At 38.8% G+C, this 21,013-nt stretch overlaps 1 protein-coding gene across 2 annotated transcripts; it reads left to right on the forward strand.

The window, feature by feature from the left end:
- Positions 1–2,529: 2,529 nt before the first annotated feature.
- LOC121990381 (transcription factor bHLH63-like) lies at positions 2,530–4,324 on the forward strand. 2 transcript variants are annotated; one of them, XM_042544519.1, is made up of 6 exons: positions 2,534–2,967; positions 3,055–3,255; positions 3,339–3,473; positions 3,567–3,782; positions 3,878–3,944; positions 4,124–4,324. In XM_042544519.1, the coding sequence occupies exons 1-6, from the start codon at positions 2,692–2,694 to the stop codon at positions 4,159–4,161; spliced, it is 933 nt and encodes a 310-aa protein (XP_042400453.1). In that variant the 5' UTR covers positions 2,534–2,691; the 3' UTR covers positions 4,162–4,324. The 2 variants fall into 2 exon arrangements, with proteins under 2 accessions (XP_042400452.1, XP_042400453.1); XM_042544518.1 differs by having other exon boundaries at positions 2,530–2,967; positions 3,339–3,782.
- Positions 4,325–21,013: the final 16,689 nt, after the last annotated feature.

A 21,013-nucleotide genomic window follows, 5' to 3' on the forward strand; every position in this document is an offset into this window, starting at 1 on the left:
TTACTGTTTCGATGATTTGAAGTTCTTTAGACTTCTCGGTTGGTTTTTGTTAAGAATTCTAAATCACTTTAAAAAATCAATATATTTCAATAAATCTCTCAATCACTTTGGACAATGATTTTCATTAACACCGTGATTTCTTAGAACTCTAGTTTAAAAAAAAAATAGACTTTTAAAATTTTAAATAGTATAAAACTATAAATCAATCCATGAATTTTGTTCACTGATTAATATCTGAAAGCCCTATTATCGTATCTAAATTCAACTAGTATATTTTTTAAAATATCTTTAATAAATATACATATTGCAATGAATTTTTAAATAAATAAAGTAAAAATTTAAAGAAAAAGGGAAGTGTTATAATAGATGATCCTATCCGAAAACTTAAGGTGGAGCGCTAGGTTGGTGGCTACGATGTTTCGTAGATGAAGACCTCTGGATTGAATCGAGGGCCCTTGGATAATGTGCTAAGCTCCCTGCACACACTCAAAAAAGTCAATAAAATGTCAGTGTCAAAAATCAAGGAAGGGATTCCTGACGAAAATCATTTGACGCTCAAGTTAGTGTATATCTCGAGCAGGAAGTAGAACAGTATAAATGAATAGCAGGATGCACGCATAGTACAATATATAAAGTGTGTGTATCTTGCCATCGAATAGGGATGGCAATGGGACGGGGCGAGGACAGGTTTGTCATCCCCATCCCCGCCCACGAATTTCATCCCCGTCCATATCTCCACTTTTTCGAGTTGGGAATCCCCGAATCCGAACCATCGGGGATCAAATCCCCATCCTTGCCCCCATCCCCAAATTAATTTTATATTATTATTTTATTATTAATATTGATATAAAAAATATAATAATAATAATATTAAATATTAAGATTAATATTATTATTATTATTTTCGGGGTGGGTTCGGAGATGGAGACAATATTCCTATACCCACCTCGAACCCGTCCTCATCTTCGAATAAATAGGGAATCCCCGTCCCCATTTCGGGTTTTCCTCGCGGGGTCCAAATCCGCGGAGAAAATTGTCATCCCTACCATCGAAGATGACCTCGTTTATATATTACCTCTATGACCTTCGCAATCATAAGATGACAGAGAATGTCATGTGTCAGAAGTTGTTGAGCAACAAAGTATATGCATCCTGGGAGAAGTATAACCCCAGTCTAAGAAATCTTCTGTTATACATGTGTACCTTTTTTATTATTGACATTATCAATGAGACGATTGAAAGAATATGTTGTCATAATAGGTTGGCTAAAGGGAAGCATAAAGGAATATCCTCTGATAAATAATTATTATTCTCTGACAGATTGTTAGGATTCTCTAATTATGTTGCTCTTTGGATATATCTCAGTCGGGAGTTAACCTTATTGGCTGCCCATTGTAGCGAAGGATGAATGGAATCTTGATTTTGGTGCTCTGAGTGAAATCTCGTCCTGTCTTAATTAAGACCGCTTGAATATATGTTGTGACTTTAGAGATCTGAACGCTAGCTCAAATATATATTGTGACTCAGGAGATCTAAGTGAAAGAGTATCCAATCGTTAGGGACGTTAGAATATGTTGTGATTTTAGATATCTGTGACTCTGGAAATCTGAGTGAAATATCATCTTATCATTAGAGATGTCTAAATATTTGTTATGATTTTGGATGAAATCATAAAAATGGATCCCTTGAGCCTGAACGACCTTATGATTGTTCCGCTGTATACAAGATTATTTGTCTTTTGGGAAAGGGAAACTAAGTCCCAAGGGATTAAACTAACCTTTCGATTGAACGTCTTTCCAATTGAGGACTAGTTCCCATTCACTACAATAACATTTTGAACTATTTAGATTCAGTCGAATTATTAAGACCTATCTAACTACACTTAGGATTGAGATACTCGTTGCTCATGTAAAATCGATCCTGGCCGTCTTTGAAGTACTAGATAAAAGATTAAGCTCTGTCTAAGAATGACTCTTTAACCATTATTTTTTTACTTGGATTTTTATCTCATCTTAACTTTACCGTTCACGTCAGTCTGAGATTTTCATTTAACATCCTATATCAATAAAAATACGGCTCTACTTCTGAAATTATAAAAATTAATATGAAATGGATAATACTTAAATTTCCGTCCACGAACTCACACGACAGCCGACATGCCCTGGCATGCATGTCAAATCCTGAAACCGGCACAGACTTTTATATTTACAAGTTTTACTGTTACTCTGACCACGTGCAGTGAGAGGGCTAGATGCCGCTCGCAGCCATGCTTCAAATCAACTCTACCTCTAGATCGTTCGAGGTCTTAAAGATTTTCTTCCTGTTAGATCCACGTCGACCCGCTGAGGCGGCAGAGCAGTTGGTCGTGGAGCTGCCACGGCGGCACGCGTCCATGTGGATATGGGTCCTTTCTCTCCTCTATCCGGCTTGGATCTACGAGACACGCCCACGTGTCGGTCATGTCGGGGCAGGCCCCTACCTTATCGAGGGTGGAACATAGCCTCGCTCGCTCGCTTTCTTTCCTTCTTATCCTCTCTCTCTCACTGGCAACAACTGGATCGATCTTTCACCTTTATCTCCTCTCGTTCGATCCGTTTTTCTTCTTCCGTCGGCTATATATGCCCGCACAAGGCCGTGACGGACAGAATCGTTTCAGAGAATTAGCAATCATCGTCGTCGATCGTCGTCGTCATGCAGTGTCTGCAACAGGCTCCGGTCTCCGATCTCTCTGTTTTGGAAAGGCAAAGATTGCACTTCGATTGGCAGCAGCAGGAACAGCCAAGCCGCCATTCTTATGATGCCGATCTCTGCGTGCGGAGTCTGAACTCCTTCACCTGCTTCAGCAATGGCCTGCCCGATCTCGCTCAGTACTCGATGCCTGTCGCTTCGAATTTTGAGGAAGCAGGCGTCGCGGTAAGCAATTGCAACCCCAAAAGGAGGAGGGCGGAGAGCTCTCCCAAGTCAAAGGTAATTATTAATAACTCCCCCAAAACAGAGACTGCGCGCATTCTACTCCAAGATCAAGAACATCTTTGCTCTGTGATCTATAAGCAGGACGAAAGTAACTGCAAGAGAGGGAAACAAGAAACAGGAGGAGGAGGAGGAGGGAGATCAGAGTCCAGACAGCAAAACAATAGAAAAGAGGCGTCAGGAGACACCTCAAGTTATAAGAACGAGGAGCATCCGAAGGCCGATTACATTCATGTTCGAGCTCGCCGTGGCCAGGCCACCGACAGCCATAGCTTAGCCGAGAGAGTACGTGAATTAAACTCCAATTCAGCGCCCCCGGCGCCCTTCAATTCTCATGTGCCTTCTCTTCATCTCTTAATTTTGATCAGGTGAGGAGGGAAAGGATCAGCCAAAGGATGAAGTACCTCCAGGAATTGGTGCCGGGATGCAGTAAGATCACCGGAAAAGCCGGCATGCTCGACGAGATCATCAACTACGTGCAGTCTCTCCAAAGACAAGTCGAGGTACTCGTTCATCTACATATATATATATATATATTTATTCTTCTTGCACATCGATCGACAAATCCTCAAATAGGCAGCCTTAATTTTGAGCAGTTCCTGTCAATGAAACTCGCCGCCGTGAATCCACTGGCGGCGGACAACAACTACTCAAACTGCAGCATGGGCATCTCATCCGAGCCAATGGAGCAGCCATTCCTTCACTTCAACTCCTTACAAGCCCATCCCTGCTCGGGGCTGGACATGTACATGGATTCTTCTTCGGATCTAGTGCCTGATGGATCCTCCTTCGTCTCATGCAGCGCTCTCAATGTAATTAATTAAGCACCTCGTCCATCAATTCCAAGCAGTAACTAAGTTAATTAGGAATTAGCTTTCAGCTGGCTAATGAGTGAAGTATGTTGCAGAGCTTGTACGGGGTAGAATTCCAGCTGGGGAGAGGGACAGCAGCCTTTCCATTTCAATCATTTCAAGGTAAAGAAAGATTCTATGGATCGTGATGCATGGTTTTACGTATCCAACACAAAAAGAACAAGAAGAAAACAATTGCTGTCGCATGCATGGATCATAATAATATGATCTCTGGTCCCCCGAAGGAGCTAGTGTGAAATTTTAACTCATATCATTGAACTTACGCCTGCAATTTCTCGCAGGGAATCTCTTGCCTAACAATCTCAAGATGGAGATATGATTATATTGGTTGAGATGTGAATCATTGGAGGGAGTCGAGTATTGTTCCTCATGCTGATCGGCTAGCACATTTGCTGGGGATGTATTCATTATTAGTTGCTCGTGTGTATCATATATTGACTGCCATCTCGTTACCTCTAAATAGAATTAGTTTTTTTCATTGATGATTATGTCTTTTTCCTCCATAATTTCCCCTCATTAATTTCTCGCCATTTAAAGTAAGTAAATAATGTGGTACCTCGTGAATGTCCCATGCCATCAAGGGGGAGTTCAACGGGAATTTAAATAGGTAAACGCATAGTTGGGATTCCACAAAAATGATGAAATCCTCTTGCGAGTTTCGACGCCTCCACCATTACAATCACATACACTTACACACTGAGCCAGTCCCGGGAATATACTTCACAGTCTTGTCTACCATGAAGATTTTTATAATTTGGGCAAATTAATAAACCAGGTAGTTAAAATTATTGAATACCCAAATATAAGTTTAAAATTATTAAATCATGTACCAATTGTATTTTTATCCCTCCGCATTAATTCACTCTCACCTACCCCAATTAAGTGTAGTAGTCGGATTTGGGATACTATTATGTTGATGAACAGTGTCAAATTGATTACTACATTTTAGATATCGATTAAAAAATTTGATTTGTGTTCGAAAAATTATTTCTTTTAATATGGCGTATGGAAATGATGTTCGAGGATGGATGTAAAAGAGTTCAGAATGACATGAAATCAAGTCATATGTGTTTTTATAGTTCTCATTATTATATTTATGTTCTCAAATATCATTTTCATATGTTATATTGAGTGCACGACAACATTAATCAGATTTTTTTTAATCAATTGTTAGATTTTTTTTAATCGATTACTATTGTGTATCAATCGATTCGAGACATTAATGTGTTGATGAATAGTATATGAATCGATTGTTATATTATAGCAATAGATTGGGATAGACACAAGTGAATGTGAAGGGGCAAAAGCGGAATTAGAATACGTGATTTGATAATTTTAAAATTATTTACCTATGTGATTTAGATATTTAACAACTTTAACTATATGGTTCACTAATTTGTTGTTATAATTTTTATGATAATTCATCCCAGGGCGCACTTAAAATTGAAGAATTCTTAAAACAATGTATTTAATTTTGAAATTTCTCAAAAAAACATAGTTATTTCTCATTTTATCCTTCCTGTCCATCACTTAAAGAACAAGTAATATTGTATTTCAAAAATTAAAATAATTGTGGTGCTAATTTTTATTTATTTTAGAATTTATACGGTATGAAAGTGATGTTGATTTTTAAAATACAATACCGTTGTATTCATTCAATATTACAGTAATATTATTTTTTAAATATAGCATGTTATCGGGAAACATAAAATGAAAAATAAATACATTAAAAATTGAAAAGTTTGGTGCAATTTATAAGAATTTCATAACTTTATAAACTTTAAATGCGCTCATATATAAATCAATTGCCGATTTCAAAGATCCCTATCAAATCGTACAAAATCGAAATCGAGTCGTGTTCAGTCCAGTAATTAACAAAGGGGCATGCCTGTGTTTAATATACAACCTCTTTTAGCTACTTAATTAATCACTATCAATGCGTGTCCTTCTCCCTTACTCGGTCCCCGTGCATGGAACGATCAGTAGCTTTCCATGCAGATGCCCACAGCCTTTTCTTTCTTTCTTTCTTTCTTTCTCCTCAGGCCTCTCCTCTGCTGCTGTGTCATCTGTCTTCTGTATCTTATTAATTAGCGTAGAGACGCTGAGAGGAGCCTGCAAACTACTAATTGAATTATTGTTTGATCAATCGCCACTTTTTATTGTTTTTTTCCTTATATTTTGGGAATTTTAGTATGGTCCTACAGTTAATAGTTAGGCCTGTTGGGTCTTTACAAATAATTGAGATTTTGGAGCCTGCGCCAATTGGTGGGATTACTTAATAGCTATCTAAATAGGTCAGATCAACTCAATTATGGAGACAGTGCTTGTGACATTAGAAAGGGACTTTGCGAGAGAAAAGGGTGACAATGTTGAAAGATGTGCATGCACGTTGGGGATCCTCGACTCCCAAAATGCCTTTTTTTAAAAAAATTGTTTATCGAGATTGGGAGTATTTGATCGAGAAAAAAATGCGATGAAGCCTTGGGCTTCACTGGCACAAAAATTCTGTGAGAAAAAAAAAAGTTTGTTGGGCTCCAAATGCAAAGTAAGTTCCTTGGAAGTTGCACACAGATGACTGAGTCCAAATTTCGTCTGCAAATGCAGGAGGCCTCAAAGAGGCACTGTGAAGAACTTTAGCATGCAAACAACATTCAGCACATTACCTCCGGGACTATCGAACACTGAAACGGCGTTTCATTATTATCTAAATATATATAATTTGATTCGTAACTAAAATATATTTTATAATATTTTTTTTTTCCAAATAGAATATATAACTAAATAATGATGGTATGTCATGAGCACTTTTCGATTTATTCTAACGTCTGATAGAAAATTTTTATAGGATCAATCTGATCATCCAAATTTAACGATAAATTTTATTTGGTATCTAATAAATTTGAGATATTGGATTGTTGGCTGTCCGAAGGATTAGTCATTCTCAAGGGCCAGATAACATATGCTAGTTAAAAATAAATATAAAAAACATTCAGTATGATGTTTTTTTTTTAAGACTAATGCGAGGTTAAACGGATAGATGAATTTCTTAAATAATGAGAATTTAATTTTCGCATAGCATAAATAAATATCTATAATATTTTAATCATCAGTCGTACTTAGACCGTGTGCTTCTCAAATTTATCCGATACGGTCGATACAAAATTTCTACGGAGCCGAATTGATGGATAGAAATACCCCGACATTCATTGTTTCTTTTGTATTCAGCATTTTGTTAAACAGGTTGTGAAGATTTATTTTATCATTTTTGTAGCTTCGAAGAATTCTATGATTCTTTATATTTTCAGCAAATTTTTAATTCCAAATTGCATTTGGGGATTTTAAATATTCAATGGTTAATTGGTTATATCAAAAAAAGGCAAACATAAAGACAGCTTTTTTTTTTTTTAATTGAAATCAGTTTTAAAAAAAGCAATTTTTTTCTTTTATTGGCCAAGAGCGTGCATATTATATTTTAAAAACTATCTATATATGATATTTTTATAATAGCTACAACATCATACCTATACGATTATAACAATTGCAATCCTATAATATTATGATTCTATAGTTATTGCAACTATAATTGAATATCTATTATAATATAATATCGGTTAGAATTAATTAGAAATATGCTATATATGTTGTAGCATAATATGATTATTAGTATTAGGGCCATAGCCAAGTAGGGATAAGGGACTGTGACTGTCCCCTAAGAAATAATACTATATCTTATTGTCATTTGAATCGGTTGATGCACTACCGTTTGTCATTAGAAAATTGAATTTACTACATATTTAGAAAGTCCTCTATCGAAACTATCCATTGGGTTTAATTTTATAATAAAATATCATTATTTGAAATGTTAAATATTACAAAAAAAAAAAAAAAAAAAACTCGGTGAAACTCTCGTCATGCGGGGTCCCGGGGAAGTATCTATTATATGCAATCTTACTCTGCTTTTTTGCAAAACGTTGTTTCTAGGATTTGAATTCGTAACCTTTTTGATCATATAACAATAACTTTACCGTTGTCCCAAGTCTCCCCTTCATTTGAAATATTAAGTATTGAATTTTAAAAATAAAATATATAATAATAAATAGATGAATTAATCGTAGAACATGGAGTGAAGACGCTAAATTAAAATTGGATCAGATTCAAACTAAATTCAATGAGTAGACACGAATATAAAGATTATGTTGGTTCAAACTAACACAAGTAATTTTTTATTTGGTTCGGACCCTTCGACGACTCCTACTCTAAGATCAACACTCGTTGAATGCTTTCGTTGGACAATCATTATCAGTTCGAAAATGAGTTACAAAAATTCGAGTACAAGAACTGAAATATAAATGTTACCGATAAATAGAAAGGAAATTTGAAGTCTTCGTTTTTCGAACTTCGGAGCAGTCGTTCGGTATCGTCGCAGCCTTTTCAGAGTAGTGCACGAATATAAAAGTCGTAGCAGATGATTGTCTGAAGCTGCTGTTTGAAGGCCTTTATATAGACTCATTTTGGGTGTCTGGAACCCCTGATCTCGACACCTAGATCGTTGCTAACTGTTGGAAACCCCAAGCTTGTTTAGATGTGATCAACAAGTTAAGTTAGGTCCTGTGGTGTTTTAACCTTGTGTCTAATGTTAGGAGCTTAGGAGCACAAGGAGTTGAGCAAAAGACACAGCTAGTGAAAAGGACAATACGGGAGAGAGCTGACGGGCTCTGTGCGTCTGAGGGACGAGGTGCTGCGGAAGAGTACTCGGGCGGACGAGAAGGAAGCGCGCAGCGTTTCCGAGGGGTGAGAAGCCGGAGCGGAAGGTTGCTCGAGAAGGCCGAAATTGGGTTCGGGTGAGCTTTATTTCAGTTGGCTGAAATCACCCAAGCGAGCGGAGCCGAAGCGGAAGACCCGGACCGAGGCGAGCAGCACCGGAGTAGAGGGTCCGGATCAAAAGTCAACTAAGTTGACTTTAGTGGTCTGGGCGCCTGAAACCCAATTTTGATTGGATCGCGTTTGACCGTGATCTGTTGCGAAGGGGATAAAACTTTATCCCCCTTCTAGGCGCCTGGAACCCCTCGGGCGCCCTGACCAAGGCTATAAATACAACCTTGTCTAGAAACTTTTCAACAGAACAAGAATTAATAATACAACACTTGTGAGCTTTCATTTCTAGTTTAGCTTCTCTTTTCTCACTTTCACTGCTGTAAGAGGCTTCTCCGCCTGAAGGAGATCTTTTTAGTGTGCGATTCATTTCTTGGATTAACAACCTCCCCAGTTGTAACCAATTCAAGTCTGTGAGCCTCTTCTTTTAGTTTATTGCTTTCAATTTTATGCAAGTGTTAAAGTTATAAGTTCGAGAAGGGTATTTTGTGTTTGTATTTTTTTAGGGCTATTCAACTCCCCTTCTAGTTGACCAACGCGACCCAACAAGTGATATCAAAGCCAGGACGCTTCAGGAGGACTAACCGTCGATCGAAGCACCGAATTAATGGTCGGACCAAGCATATACTCGCCGAAGTTCGAAGGGGAATTCGCTAGCTGAAAAAAAGCGAATGCAGGTATTTTTTAAAATCAACTTTGAATTACTTTTAATAATGAAGTTCGATTTTGTAGCACCTGAAGGTAAGGAGGAATACCAATGGGCGAAAAAGGAGCAGGTCGACTATGCAGCAAACGGCAAAACAGAGTTTCATCTGCTAAGCGTCCTTCCGCCACAAGAAGTCAACCAGATCGACACATACAACTCAGCAAAGGTACTTTGAGAGAGGTTCCTTGAGCTACACGAAGGGACGTTCGAAGCCAAGCTCGCGAGACGGGATTTACTCTGTAACCAGCTCACCAACCTACAATTTGGAGAGGATGAAACCATTGCACATCTCCACTCGAGGATTAAGAAGCTCATCACCGGACTCTCAAATCTTGGAGAAAAGATAAATAACTGAGATTCGCTAAGGTACGCTCTTAATGCCTTCCCTAGGAGCACAAAATGGGCATCACTAGTAGATGCTTTTTATATATCTAAGGACTTAGAAACTATTTCCTTAGAAGAATTATTTTCCACATTTGAATTGCATGAATCGAGATGTGCAGGTACGAAGGAGACGAAGCACAACTGTTGGTGCAATATCCCTTAGGTCAAGGTTGACTGGTTTGACCAAGCTTGAGTTTTGGTCATAGTTTCGATGTTAGGCAATACATGTAGACACATGGACAATGCAGGTGCAGTTGTTCATATGGGGAGATTCTGATCAGGGACTGATCAGTGTGAATGAAGAAGAGTCAAGCAGGTATACCTGACTGGAAGGAAACCCTGGCGAGTGAAGCCAGGTGAAAGTCCTAGTGAGTGAAGCTAGGCAGATGGAAATCCTGGTGAGTGAAGCCAGGTGAAAGTCCTAGTGAGTGAAGCTAGGCATGTGGAAAATCCTAGTGAGTGAAGCTAGGTGAAAGCCCTGGTGAGTGAAGCTAGGCAGATGGAAATCCTGGTGAGTGAAGCCAGGTGAAAGTCCTAGTGAGTTAAGCTAGGCAGATGGAAATCCTGGTGAGTGAAGCCAGGTGAAAGTCCTTGTGAGTGAAACTAGGCAGATGGAAATCTTGGTGAGTGAAGCCAGGTGAAAGTCCTAGTGAGTGAAGCTAGGTGAAAGCCCTGGTGAGTGAAGCCAGGCAAGGGAAAATCCAGATGGATCAAGGATGATCAGATATCTGGTGTTGGGAAGTTCTGGCAGGTCAAGGGAGTGACCAGATGCTAGGCATGATGGACCAACAGGTCAAGGTTGACCGGATGTTGGTTTGAGAGGCTTGGGACTTGGTTTTGGGCAAAAAACCAAGAGCTGGATCGATCAGTGGATCGATCCAGGCCTTTCCTAGCGAACAGAGAGTCTCTGAATCGATCAGCCGATCGATCCAGAGGTCCCAATCGATCAGCCGATCGATTGGGACGCTGCTACTTCGCACGATAAGCGCTGGATCGATCCGTGGATCGATCCAGGCATTTTTCCAGAGCACAGAGGCGCTCTGGATCGATCCGTGAATCCATCCAAAGCCTCTCCGATCGATTGGGAGTTTTCGAATCGATCGGGATCCGACCGTTGCGTCGTATTTGAGCTGCAGGCAGGCGTCTCCTTCAGCACTTCTTCACCGATTCATTTCACATCTTCACCAACTCCTCCACAGCTCTTCTCAAGCTCGAGATCGCCAGTTCTTAAAGGTTCTTGGAGGTTCTTCCAAGTCAAGAAACGGATCAAAGCAAGGAGAAGAAACTAGGGTTAGGGCTTTTGCACTCATTGTAAGCTTGTGAGCTTGTATTTCATTACCTTTCCCTTTCTTCTTGTATTGAGTCTTGTAGGGCTTCTCCGCCCTTGGTAGTTACCATAAAGGAGAGTTTTATTAGTGGAGGGTGTGTGTGTAGGTGTGGATCCTTGAACTAGTCACCTTTTGTGAGGTGGATACCAAGTAAACCAACCGTGTTAGCGTTGTGTGATTTGTTTCTGTATTTTCCGCTGCGCATCACTTTGAAGAAACAAGCAACGAAGCACGACGAGCGAACGCGAAGCTATTCACCCCCCCTCTAGCTACTTTTCGGTCCTAACAAGTGGTATCAGAGCAAAGTTGCTCTTCACCGGAATCACCGCCGGAAGGGGCAAACATAACAAGCAATGCTAGAGGGTGAAGAAATTGGAGCAAATTCATCAAAGTCAAAGAATTCAAGAAACTCAACTTCAAGATGCAATTCCAAGATGAACTTGGATTTGATACAAGGGTGACTCCACCATACACATCCACAAGCTTCGATTCTTGGAGATCAAGAATTGAAAACTTCTTGATGATGGAGATAGAGCAATGGTTTGCTCTAATGGAAGGTTTTAAGGCTCCAAGGAATTCAAAGGGCAATGTTCTCAAAAGGAGCAAATGGAGCCAAGAAAGATGTGAGGCCAATGACAAAGTGACCAAGTTTTTGGTCAATCTATTGCCGAGCAACATCTTGGAGAAAATTGGAGAAGTTGAAGATGCCAAAGAGCTATGGAGCAAATTGGAAAAGGCTCATGAGATCCCCTCCACTGTACCTAACCAAGAAGAATCCAAAGAGGGTGACTCATTGGAGCAAGATCAGGAGGAGGACTCCGAAGTTGAGAGATGCTCAACTTCCGAAGAAGAGGAAATCCAAGAAGCTTCATTCTCAAGGGAGTGTAATCAAAAGAGCAAGGAAGGAGCATATTCCTTGTTTCATGTACAAGAGGATGAAGAAGAAGGTGAAGCCTCCACCTCTAGGATTGAGGGGGAGCAACTCTTGGTGACACCGGATCAAGAAGAAGGAGAATCCTCCACATCCGGGTCAAGAGAAGAAGAGGATGAAGAAGCTTCCACCTCCACAAGTCAAGATAAATCAATTGGAGGGCAATCGATTTCGGATCAAGAGGAAGCCTCTACATTCATATCAAATGGAGGAGCAAGTGCCACCCCTACACAAGAAGGTATAAATAGTTCAATTTATAATAAGAATCATATTATATGTTTTGAATGTAGGGAACATGGGCACTACAAAAGCAAGTGTCCTAAATTGGCCAAGAAGAAGGACCAAGTGGCACCTAAGGGCAAGGAGAAGCCAAAGGAGACCATCCCCGGAACAAAGAAGAGCAAGGAGCACATTGTGTGCTTCTCTTGCAATCAAAAGGGGCATTACCGGAGTCAATGCCCTAAGGGGAAGAAGATGGTCAAGGCTCAAGGAGGAAGCTCAAGTCAAGGGGGAGCCCCTAAGGTAAAAAAGAAGGTAACTTTTATTGAGCCTACTCCTTTACATTATGGTAAAAAGCATGCTAGTTCTAACTTATATCATTTTAATGCTATTTACCATAAGAATAGAGAGCATGGTAAAATTAAGGAAAATAATGTAGCTTACCATGCTAAAATTACCACACCTAGGATTAGGAAGGTAGATAAAAATCTAGGCAATCACACTAAGGACCTTAGCTACAAGCCTAGAAATAAAAATGCTCATAAATTTAATGGAAAACCAAAAACTAAGGACTTAGTGATAGAAAATCAAGTCTTGAGGTCAAGGCTTGATAAAATGGAAAATACCCTAAAAAGGATGGAAAATATCCTAAAAGGGCAAAATGAGCATAGCCTAGGTCTAGGAGCACAAAGGTCATCTAATGGCCATAGGGGTTTGGGATACAAACCAAAGGCTAAGAAAGATGTAATCTCTTACCATAGGGTTCTATATAGTTATGGAACCAACCCTAGGTCTAGTGGTTAAGCCAAAAATACAAGGGAAGTTATCCCTAAGAGTATTTTTGCAACAAATGTGACTAAGACTTCTAAGAAGTCTAAGAAAGTCACAAAGAATGTTACAAGGGAAGCAATCCCTAGAGTTGACCTAGAAAAAGTGACCAAGATTTTCAAGAAGCCAAACAAGGTCACTAGGAAGGTATCTAGGGAAGTTATCCCTAGAATACCTACAGCATCCAAGGAGCACCAATAGGTTTTGGGTTCCTAGGAGCATTTTCTCTATCCTATAGATGGGTTAGAGAGTGTCAACTCTGAGAAGAAGGGTAGTTAACCCAACTTTGAAGAAATTGACACTCAAGGAGCATTTTCAAGGTTATTATTAACCTTTGAAAATGAAGTGGATTTATGTTTACTCTTGGGAAGAGTAAAATGTGTCACAATTTGATAAATTGGATGATATTTTAAGTGACACAAATTGGGAAAATCATAAGAACTACCAAGTTGGGATTTTGGTATGTTCTTAGGAAATTTAAGGTCAATCTAAGCCTTAATTTAAAATGCTACTATTGTGGAAGAACGAAATATGCCAACATTTGAGGAATAAGCTTAATTTCAATTGGCATAAGTTAATCAAGAGAACTAGAAATGCAAATTTAGGCTTTGGCATTTTCTTGGAGCATTTAGAGGGCAATCTAGGTTTAACATTTTAAGTTAAAACAAGTGGAAATAGCTAAGTGGTTAAGGATACTTAGATAAGAAATCTAGGTATATTTTATTTATGCTAAACCTTGCCATGATTGTTTGCCCATCATATGCCATGACATCATGTCTATTTTTGCATTCATATTTTATTATGAAAAATCCAAAAATACCATGTCATGACATTCATACATCATGTAGTTATAGGACATTTTCTTTTGAAAAATTATTTTCTTTTGATGTATGCCATAACATAATCATGCATTAAGTTTAATTCCTTGTAATTAAGGACAAATGACATTTAACAACACTTATTAACAAGTGACATTCTAGGTGGATGTCTAATATCTCTAAAATGCCTAGATAGATATGCATGATCCCTAGAATAGGGCAAAACCAAAATCTCATATCTCACAAGGACTATAAGGTGGCTTGTATGTGTTTTAGTGCACATTAGATACAAGTGAGATGTTAGGAAGGTGAACAAAACTCAAGATGTTGATTTAGTGCATTATTTTGAGTTTTAGGTTCATCAAAACACATAGTTATGTGTTTTCCCATCATTGGGAAAGCTAATGTACAAGTCATGTGCATTAAGTCCAAGGAACATGGTGGGATATTGGTTTGGAAAATGTTTTTTTAAAAAAAAAACAATTTTGGAAAACCTTGGTGAAAGCTATCTTTTGATAGTAATCATCATTGAATAGTTAGACACAAACTTGAAGACAACACTAAAGTTTTTGTAAGTTTTCAAGTTTGTGTCAATCTTTGAAAAACATGAAGTATTTTCATGGAAAACTATTTTTCCATGATAATATATGCTCTAAACAATGTCTACACAAATTTTCACGATTTTTAGAATTTTGTAGAATTTTCTAGGGGTTTCTGAAGTTGACTGAAATTGAATTTCAGCAACTTTCAGACCTCAATCGATCACCCGATCGATTGAAGGGTCTTAATCGATCGGGCGATCGATTGAGAGCAGGCTTTCTGCGAATAGAAGCCTCCTGGATCGATCCAGCCCTCCTGAATCAATCAGTGGATCGATTCAACAAGGTTCAATCGATTGGAACCCAACTCCAATCGATCCAAGTTGCTGATTTTGGCTGGGAAGGCCTGATTTCAGCATTTTGAACCTATGTTAGTTTAGGTAACCATTCCAAACCCCTCAAAATACATGTGTATACATAAAAAGGGTGTTTTCGTGTTGAAAACAAGGATGAATTGGTTAAGGAAGACTATATTGAAGTCTAGGGTGAGGTTTGTTTAAAATTTTGAATATTTGAACCTCAAAGCTACTAAATTTGGGTTTCCTAAAGGATTAGGGATTCCAAGTCATTGTTGGTGCAATGACAGAAGTTACCACCATGTCTTTAGGGGGAGGGACTCTTTAAAGGCATGAAAATTATTTTTCATGAACCTTGGAAGGTGGTTAACCTTCCGTTAAGTGGATAATGCTCAAGGATGGACATTTGCCTACATTGAGGAAGAATGTAGGGTTAAGGATAAATGAAGGGTATGAGACCTTCATTTGGGTCATTAGACAATGTTAATGCTCCAGAGCGAGCATTATTTGAAAATGAAGGGAATGAGTCCTTCATTATCGTGTTGGTCACAACGAGTGAAGTTGTGAACAACGATGAACAACTCTTCAGGGGGAGAGTTTTCAACAATGGGGTATTTTTTGAAGTGTGCCCAAAATTGAGGCACGGGTTGATGTGTGCTCAAAGATGGGTTGATGTGTGCCAATAGGGGGAGAATGTGTGGTTTAAGTTAGGCCTTCATTACCTATGGGGGAGGTCATAGGGGGAGAATGAAGGGAACCAACATTCATACTTTGGCATGAATGGAGTTAAGGCTATGGGATTAGCTTAACTTAGAATGGTCCAAACTTAAAGGTATTGTCAAACATCAAAAAGGGGGAGATTGTTGGTGCAATATCCCTTAGGTCAAGGTTGACTGGTTTGACCAAGCTTGAGTCTTGGTCATAGTTTCGATGTTTGACAATACATGTAGACACATGGACAATGCAGGTGCAGTTGTTCATATGGGGAGATTCTGATCAGGGACTGATCAGTGTGAATGAAGAAGAGTCAAGTAGGTATACCTGACTGGAAGGAAACCCTGATGAGTGAAGTCAGGTGAAAGTCCTAGTGAGTGAAGCTAGGCAGATGGAAATCCTGATGAGTGAAGCCAGGTGAAAGTCCTAGTGAGTGAAGCTAGGCAGGTGGAAAATCCTAGTGAGTAAAGCTAGGTGAAAGCCCTGGTGAGTGAAGCCAGGCAAGGGAAAATCCAGATGGATCAAGGATGATCGGATATCTGGTGTTGGGAAGTTCTGGCAGGTCAAGGGAGTGACCAGATGCTAGGCATGATGGACCAACAGGTCAAGGTTGACCGGATGTTGGTTTGAGAGGCTTGGAACTTGGTTTTGGGCAAAAAACCAAGAGCTGGATCGATCAGTGGATCGATCCAGGCCTTTCCTAACGAACAGAGAGCCTCTGAATCGATCAGTCGATCGATCCAAAGGTTCCAATTGTTGGAGTGTATACTGAGAGCCTAAGCTTTGTAAACATTCATTATGAATAAAGAATCACATTTGGTCTAATTATCTACATTTGTTTGTAGTTGTTCATTTAATTTATATTGTAGATAACATAGTATGTGGTGTCACATACAGAAGATGATGTTATCAGTACCTTATAAATTATAAACAGTAGCTCACGACCAGAATGGAAAGGAACAAACCATTAGAAGGTCGTAGTGTAATTAGGTATTAGTTTATCTTGACTATATAATTACACTAGTACACTCAGAGTGTATTGAGTAGGACCATTTGAGGTCGTTTCTTTTATACTGACTTTGTAAAGGAACAAAGACCTCAGTTGTTATGGAAGTGTGTGCTCTTAATCCTAATATAATAACAAGCACATATGTTTGATATTTATTTCTTTAATTTATCAATGGGTGAGATTTAGTTCGATGAATCAATAAACCCGATAAGTTGGGAAATGGTATCACTTATAGTGTGTGTTGTTGATTATAGAAGGAAACTGTGTCCTAGTGATGCTAGGTTGATAATGTCCTCAAGAGGAGCTCATAAAGATTGTCATGTTAAACCCTGCAGGTGGACTTAGTCCGACATGATAATAAGGTTGAGTGGTACTACTCTTGGACTTAGATATTAATTAAATGAGTTGTCAGTAACTCACTTAATTAGTGGACATTCGATATCTTAAACACAGGGAGACTAACACACTCATAATAAGAAGGAGCCCAAAAATGTAATTTGGGATTGGTGCGGTAGTTCAATGATAGTTCTCTAGTGGAATGAATTATCATTGATAAAATTAAGTTGTGTGTTCGGGGCGAACATGGGATACTTAATTTTATCGGGAGACCAAAACCAATTCCTCCTCTCATCCCTATCGTAGCCTCTTATTTATAGAGTACTATACCCACATATACCCACCTTCTATACCCACCTAAAGGGGGCCGGCCAAGCTAGCTTGGGAACCAAGCTAGGGCGGCCTAAGCTGGTTTAGGGTGGCCGGCCCTAGCGAACCCAAGCTAGTAGGGCCGACCATAATTAAATTAAAAAGAAATTTAATTTTAGATTTTATTATTATGTGGAAGATATATTTTAAAGAGAATTAAAATTAAAATATCTCTCTTGTAAAAGTTTTACAAAAGATTAAAGAAAGAGATTAGATCTCTTTCCTTATTTGTAGATTGGAGAGTTTTTTATTTTCTCTTTAAAATTATTCACATGTTAATAAAATTAAAATTATAGATATTTCCTTTTATTAACCATGAAGAGATTTTTAAAGAGAAATTTTATTTTTTAAAATTTCTGGAAACAAATAAGGAAAGTTTTAATTGTTGATTAAAACTTGTCCAATTTGTTTCCTCTTGATGTGGCCGGCCATCATTGTTTAATTGGGGAAATATTATTTTATTTTTTTCAATTAAATCATGTCAAGGAAATTAAGGAAAATTTGTTGTAATTAAATTTCCTAATTTACCTAGGCCAAGGAATATAAAAGAAGGGGTGAGGGTGCCTTCACAAGACACAAGATCTATTATTCCTCTCCCTCTTTTGCTCTTTGGTGTGGCCGGCCATCATCTCCTTCTCTTCCTCTTGTGGTGGCCGAACCTCTCCCTCTCCCTTGGAGTTCTTGTGGTGGTCGGATACTACTCGGAGAAGAAGAAGAAGAAGGAGAGAAAGCTAGCATCTCTTGGAGCTTGGTTAGTATTTTGTTTTTCCTCCTTGGTGAAGTTTCCCTTTGTGGCCGAACCTTGCTTGGAGGAGAAGAAGGTGGTTGGTGGTTTCTCATCTTGGAAGATCGTTGCCCACACAACGTCCGAGGTTAGAAGAGGAATACAGTAGAAGATCAAGAGGTTTTTCTACAAGGTATAACTAGTAATTTCTATTTCCGCATCATGCTAGTTATTTATGGAAATAATACCAAATACAAGAGGCTTACGTTCTAGTATTTCGAATATGGTTTTTCGAAGTTGTGTTCTTTTGTTTCTTTCTTTTCCTTGTGATTTGATTATTCTCTTTGGTTAACCTAAAGTTATTTTAGGAAATTAAATATTAGCTTTCTATTAAAGGTTTTGTCTAGTCGGTGGTGGTTGCTCCCATATCCAAGAAGGCCATGTGCCTCGCCACGTCAGTACTGGGAACCTTTTATGGAAATTGATATTTAATGGAATTAATAACTTAAGGAGACTTGGGTCGAACGTGTTAAGTTCCGCAGGAGATCCAAGTCAAAACCTAAAAGAATAAATAGATTAAGTTTTGGATCAAACGTGTTAAGTTCCGCAGGAGATCCAAAATTTAATTTAAAAGAACACATGGTAGCTAGGAAAAGGTTCAGACCTTTGTACAAAATTTTTGTACAGTGGAACCTATAGGCTTTCCGAGTAGCAACCAACACCAATCGATCAGCCGATCGATTGGGACGCTGCTACTTCGCACGATAAGCACTGGATCGATCCGTGGATCGATCCAGGCATTTTTCCAGAGCACAGAGGCGCTCTGGATCGATCCGTGAATCGATCCAAAGCCTCCACGATCGATTGGGAGTTTTCAAATCGATCGGGATCCGACCGTTGCGTCGTATTTGAGCTGCAGGCAAGCGTCTCCTTCAGCACTTCTTCACCGATTCATTTCACATCTTCACCAGCTCCTCCACAGCTCTTCTCAAGCTCGAGATCGCCAGTTCTTGAAGGTTCTTGGAGGTTCTTCCAAGTCAAGAGGCGGATCAAAGCAAGGAGAAGAAACTAGGGTTAGGGCTTTTGCACTCATTGTAAGCTTGTGAGCTTGTATTTCATTACCTTTCCCTTTCTTCTTGTATTGAGTCTTGTAGGGCTTCTCCGCCCTTGGTAGTTACCATAAAGGAGAGTTTTATTAGTGGAGGGTGTGTGTGTAGGTGTGGATCCTTGGACTAGTCACTTCTTGTGAGGTGGAGACCAAGTAAATCAACCATGTTAGCGTTGTGTGATTTGTTTCTGTATTTTCCGCTGCGCATCACTTTGAAGAAACAAGCAACGAAGCACGACGAGCGAACGTGAAGCTATTCACCCCCCCCCTCTAGCTACTTTTCGGTCCTAACAACAACGTCGTCCTCAAAGCATCAAGAGACAAACCTGAGTCAGAGTCTTCTCTCAACGATGAGGAACTGGTAATGATGGTAAGACGCTTTAAGAAATTATGTAAATCTAGAAAAACTAATCATCCGCAGGGTAGAAAGAAAAGGACGATCTGATACTACCACTACAATGAAGAAGGGCATGTCAAGGACAATTGACCCAAGCTAAGAAACAAGGACAAAAGAAAGAAGTCTGTCCAACCGAATAAATTCATGACACTAAAAGCGACGTGGGACGATACGTCGTCCGAACCGGAAGTCGAGGCTTTTTCCGGACTTGCATTAATGGCAAGTCATCAAGATGAGGACTACGATTCAAGCTCGTCCGAAATGAGCATCGAGAGCATCGATGAAGGGGGAGTACGTCGAAAGAAAGCAACAGTTCAAGGGGAGACACGAATAATGAGATCGATAAGATAAATCAGGTATAATCTCTTCCTCTAGATAAATTATTTAAGTTCGTTAAATTATTAACTAAAGATTGCTTCAAATTTGAAAAATAGATTAAAAATTTAAAATTAATTCTAACTAAATCTTGATCATTTGAAGAGTTAGACAAAGTAAAATTAGAAAATGGAAATTTGAAAATACAAGTAGATAACTTGAAAAATCATACATGTTAATCAAATACAAGCTTTAGAAAATTTACTAATTTAAATTGGTAATCTAGATATCACAAGGGACAAATTAGGAATATTTCAAAGAAATATGTCCCTAAGAAATTCTTAGTTAATCCAGTTGGCTGGAACCTATATTGGGTTCCAAAGTCTTGTTTAATCTAAAACTTTGAATTAGACTTAGCGCTTTTCAGTGAAAAAATTAAACATTAAATTTCTGTATGAGACTGTCTAGAAAGTGGTTGTTGCTCCAATAACCAAGAAGGCCTAGTGTTTCGCTACTGCCTGGAAGCCAAGTATTGAAATAAAAAGTTTAATTGACTAACTGAAAAAGCATTAAATTGAAATTAAACATTGCTTTAAACGGTTACTCAATTCGTTTGTAAATTCTCAAAAATATCTATGCTTGCAAAGATTTTGAAAAAAAAATCTATAATATTTTTCTTGCAAAATTGTTTAAACTTAGATTTTTTTTTTCTGATTGAATTTTTTTTTTACTTAGAATTTTTTTTGAAATAAGTTTCAATTTTTTTTTCTCTTTTTGTGCTTTCACTGCTGTAAGAGGCTTCTCTGTCTGAAGGAGATCTTTTTAGTGTGTGATTCATTTCTTGGATTAACAACCTCCCCGGTTGTAACCAATTCAAGTCTGTGAGCCTCTTCTTTTAGTTTATTACTTTTAATTTTATGCAAGTGTTTAAGTTAGAAGTTCGAGAAGGGTATTTTGTGTTTGTGTTTTTTTAGGGCTATTCAACTCCCCTTCTAACCGGCCAACGTGGCCCAACACTAACGTGGCGATCTCTCGTTAAAATATGATACGTCAAGTTTATCCACCTACGGGCGTCTAGACCCCCTCTGGGCGCCTAGACCCCCTCTGGGCGCCTAGACCCCCTCCGGGTGCTTGGACCGTTGACATGGATTCGACCAGTTGTCGCACTCCAACTCAGCTTCTAGTTAACATTCTGGTCCAGACGCCTAGACCAACTCC

Source organism: Zingiber officinale, chromosome 6B, assembly GCF_018446385.1.
Source record: "Zingiber officinale cultivar Zhangliang chromosome 6B, Zo_v1.1, whole genome shotgun sequence".
Lineage (NCBI taxonomy): Eukaryota > Viridiplantae > Streptophyta > Magnoliopsida > Zingiberales > Zingiberaceae > Zingiber > Zingiber officinale.

Excerpts from the sequence above, each read along its gene's own strand:
- LOC121990381 (XM_042544518.1), top strand. The coding sequence starts at position 2,692 with ATGCAGTGTCTGCAACAGGCTCCGGTCTCCGATCTCTCTGTTTTGGAA. Across the intron at positions 3,783-3,877 it reads TCTCATGCAGCGCTCTCAAT|AGCTTGTACGGGGTAGAATT; the intron begins GTAATTAATTAA and ends AGTATGTTGCAG. Across the intron at positions 3,945-4,123 it reads TCCATTTCAATCATTTCAAG|GGAATCTCTTGCCTAACAAT; the intron begins GTAAAGAAAGAT and ends AATTTCTCGCAG.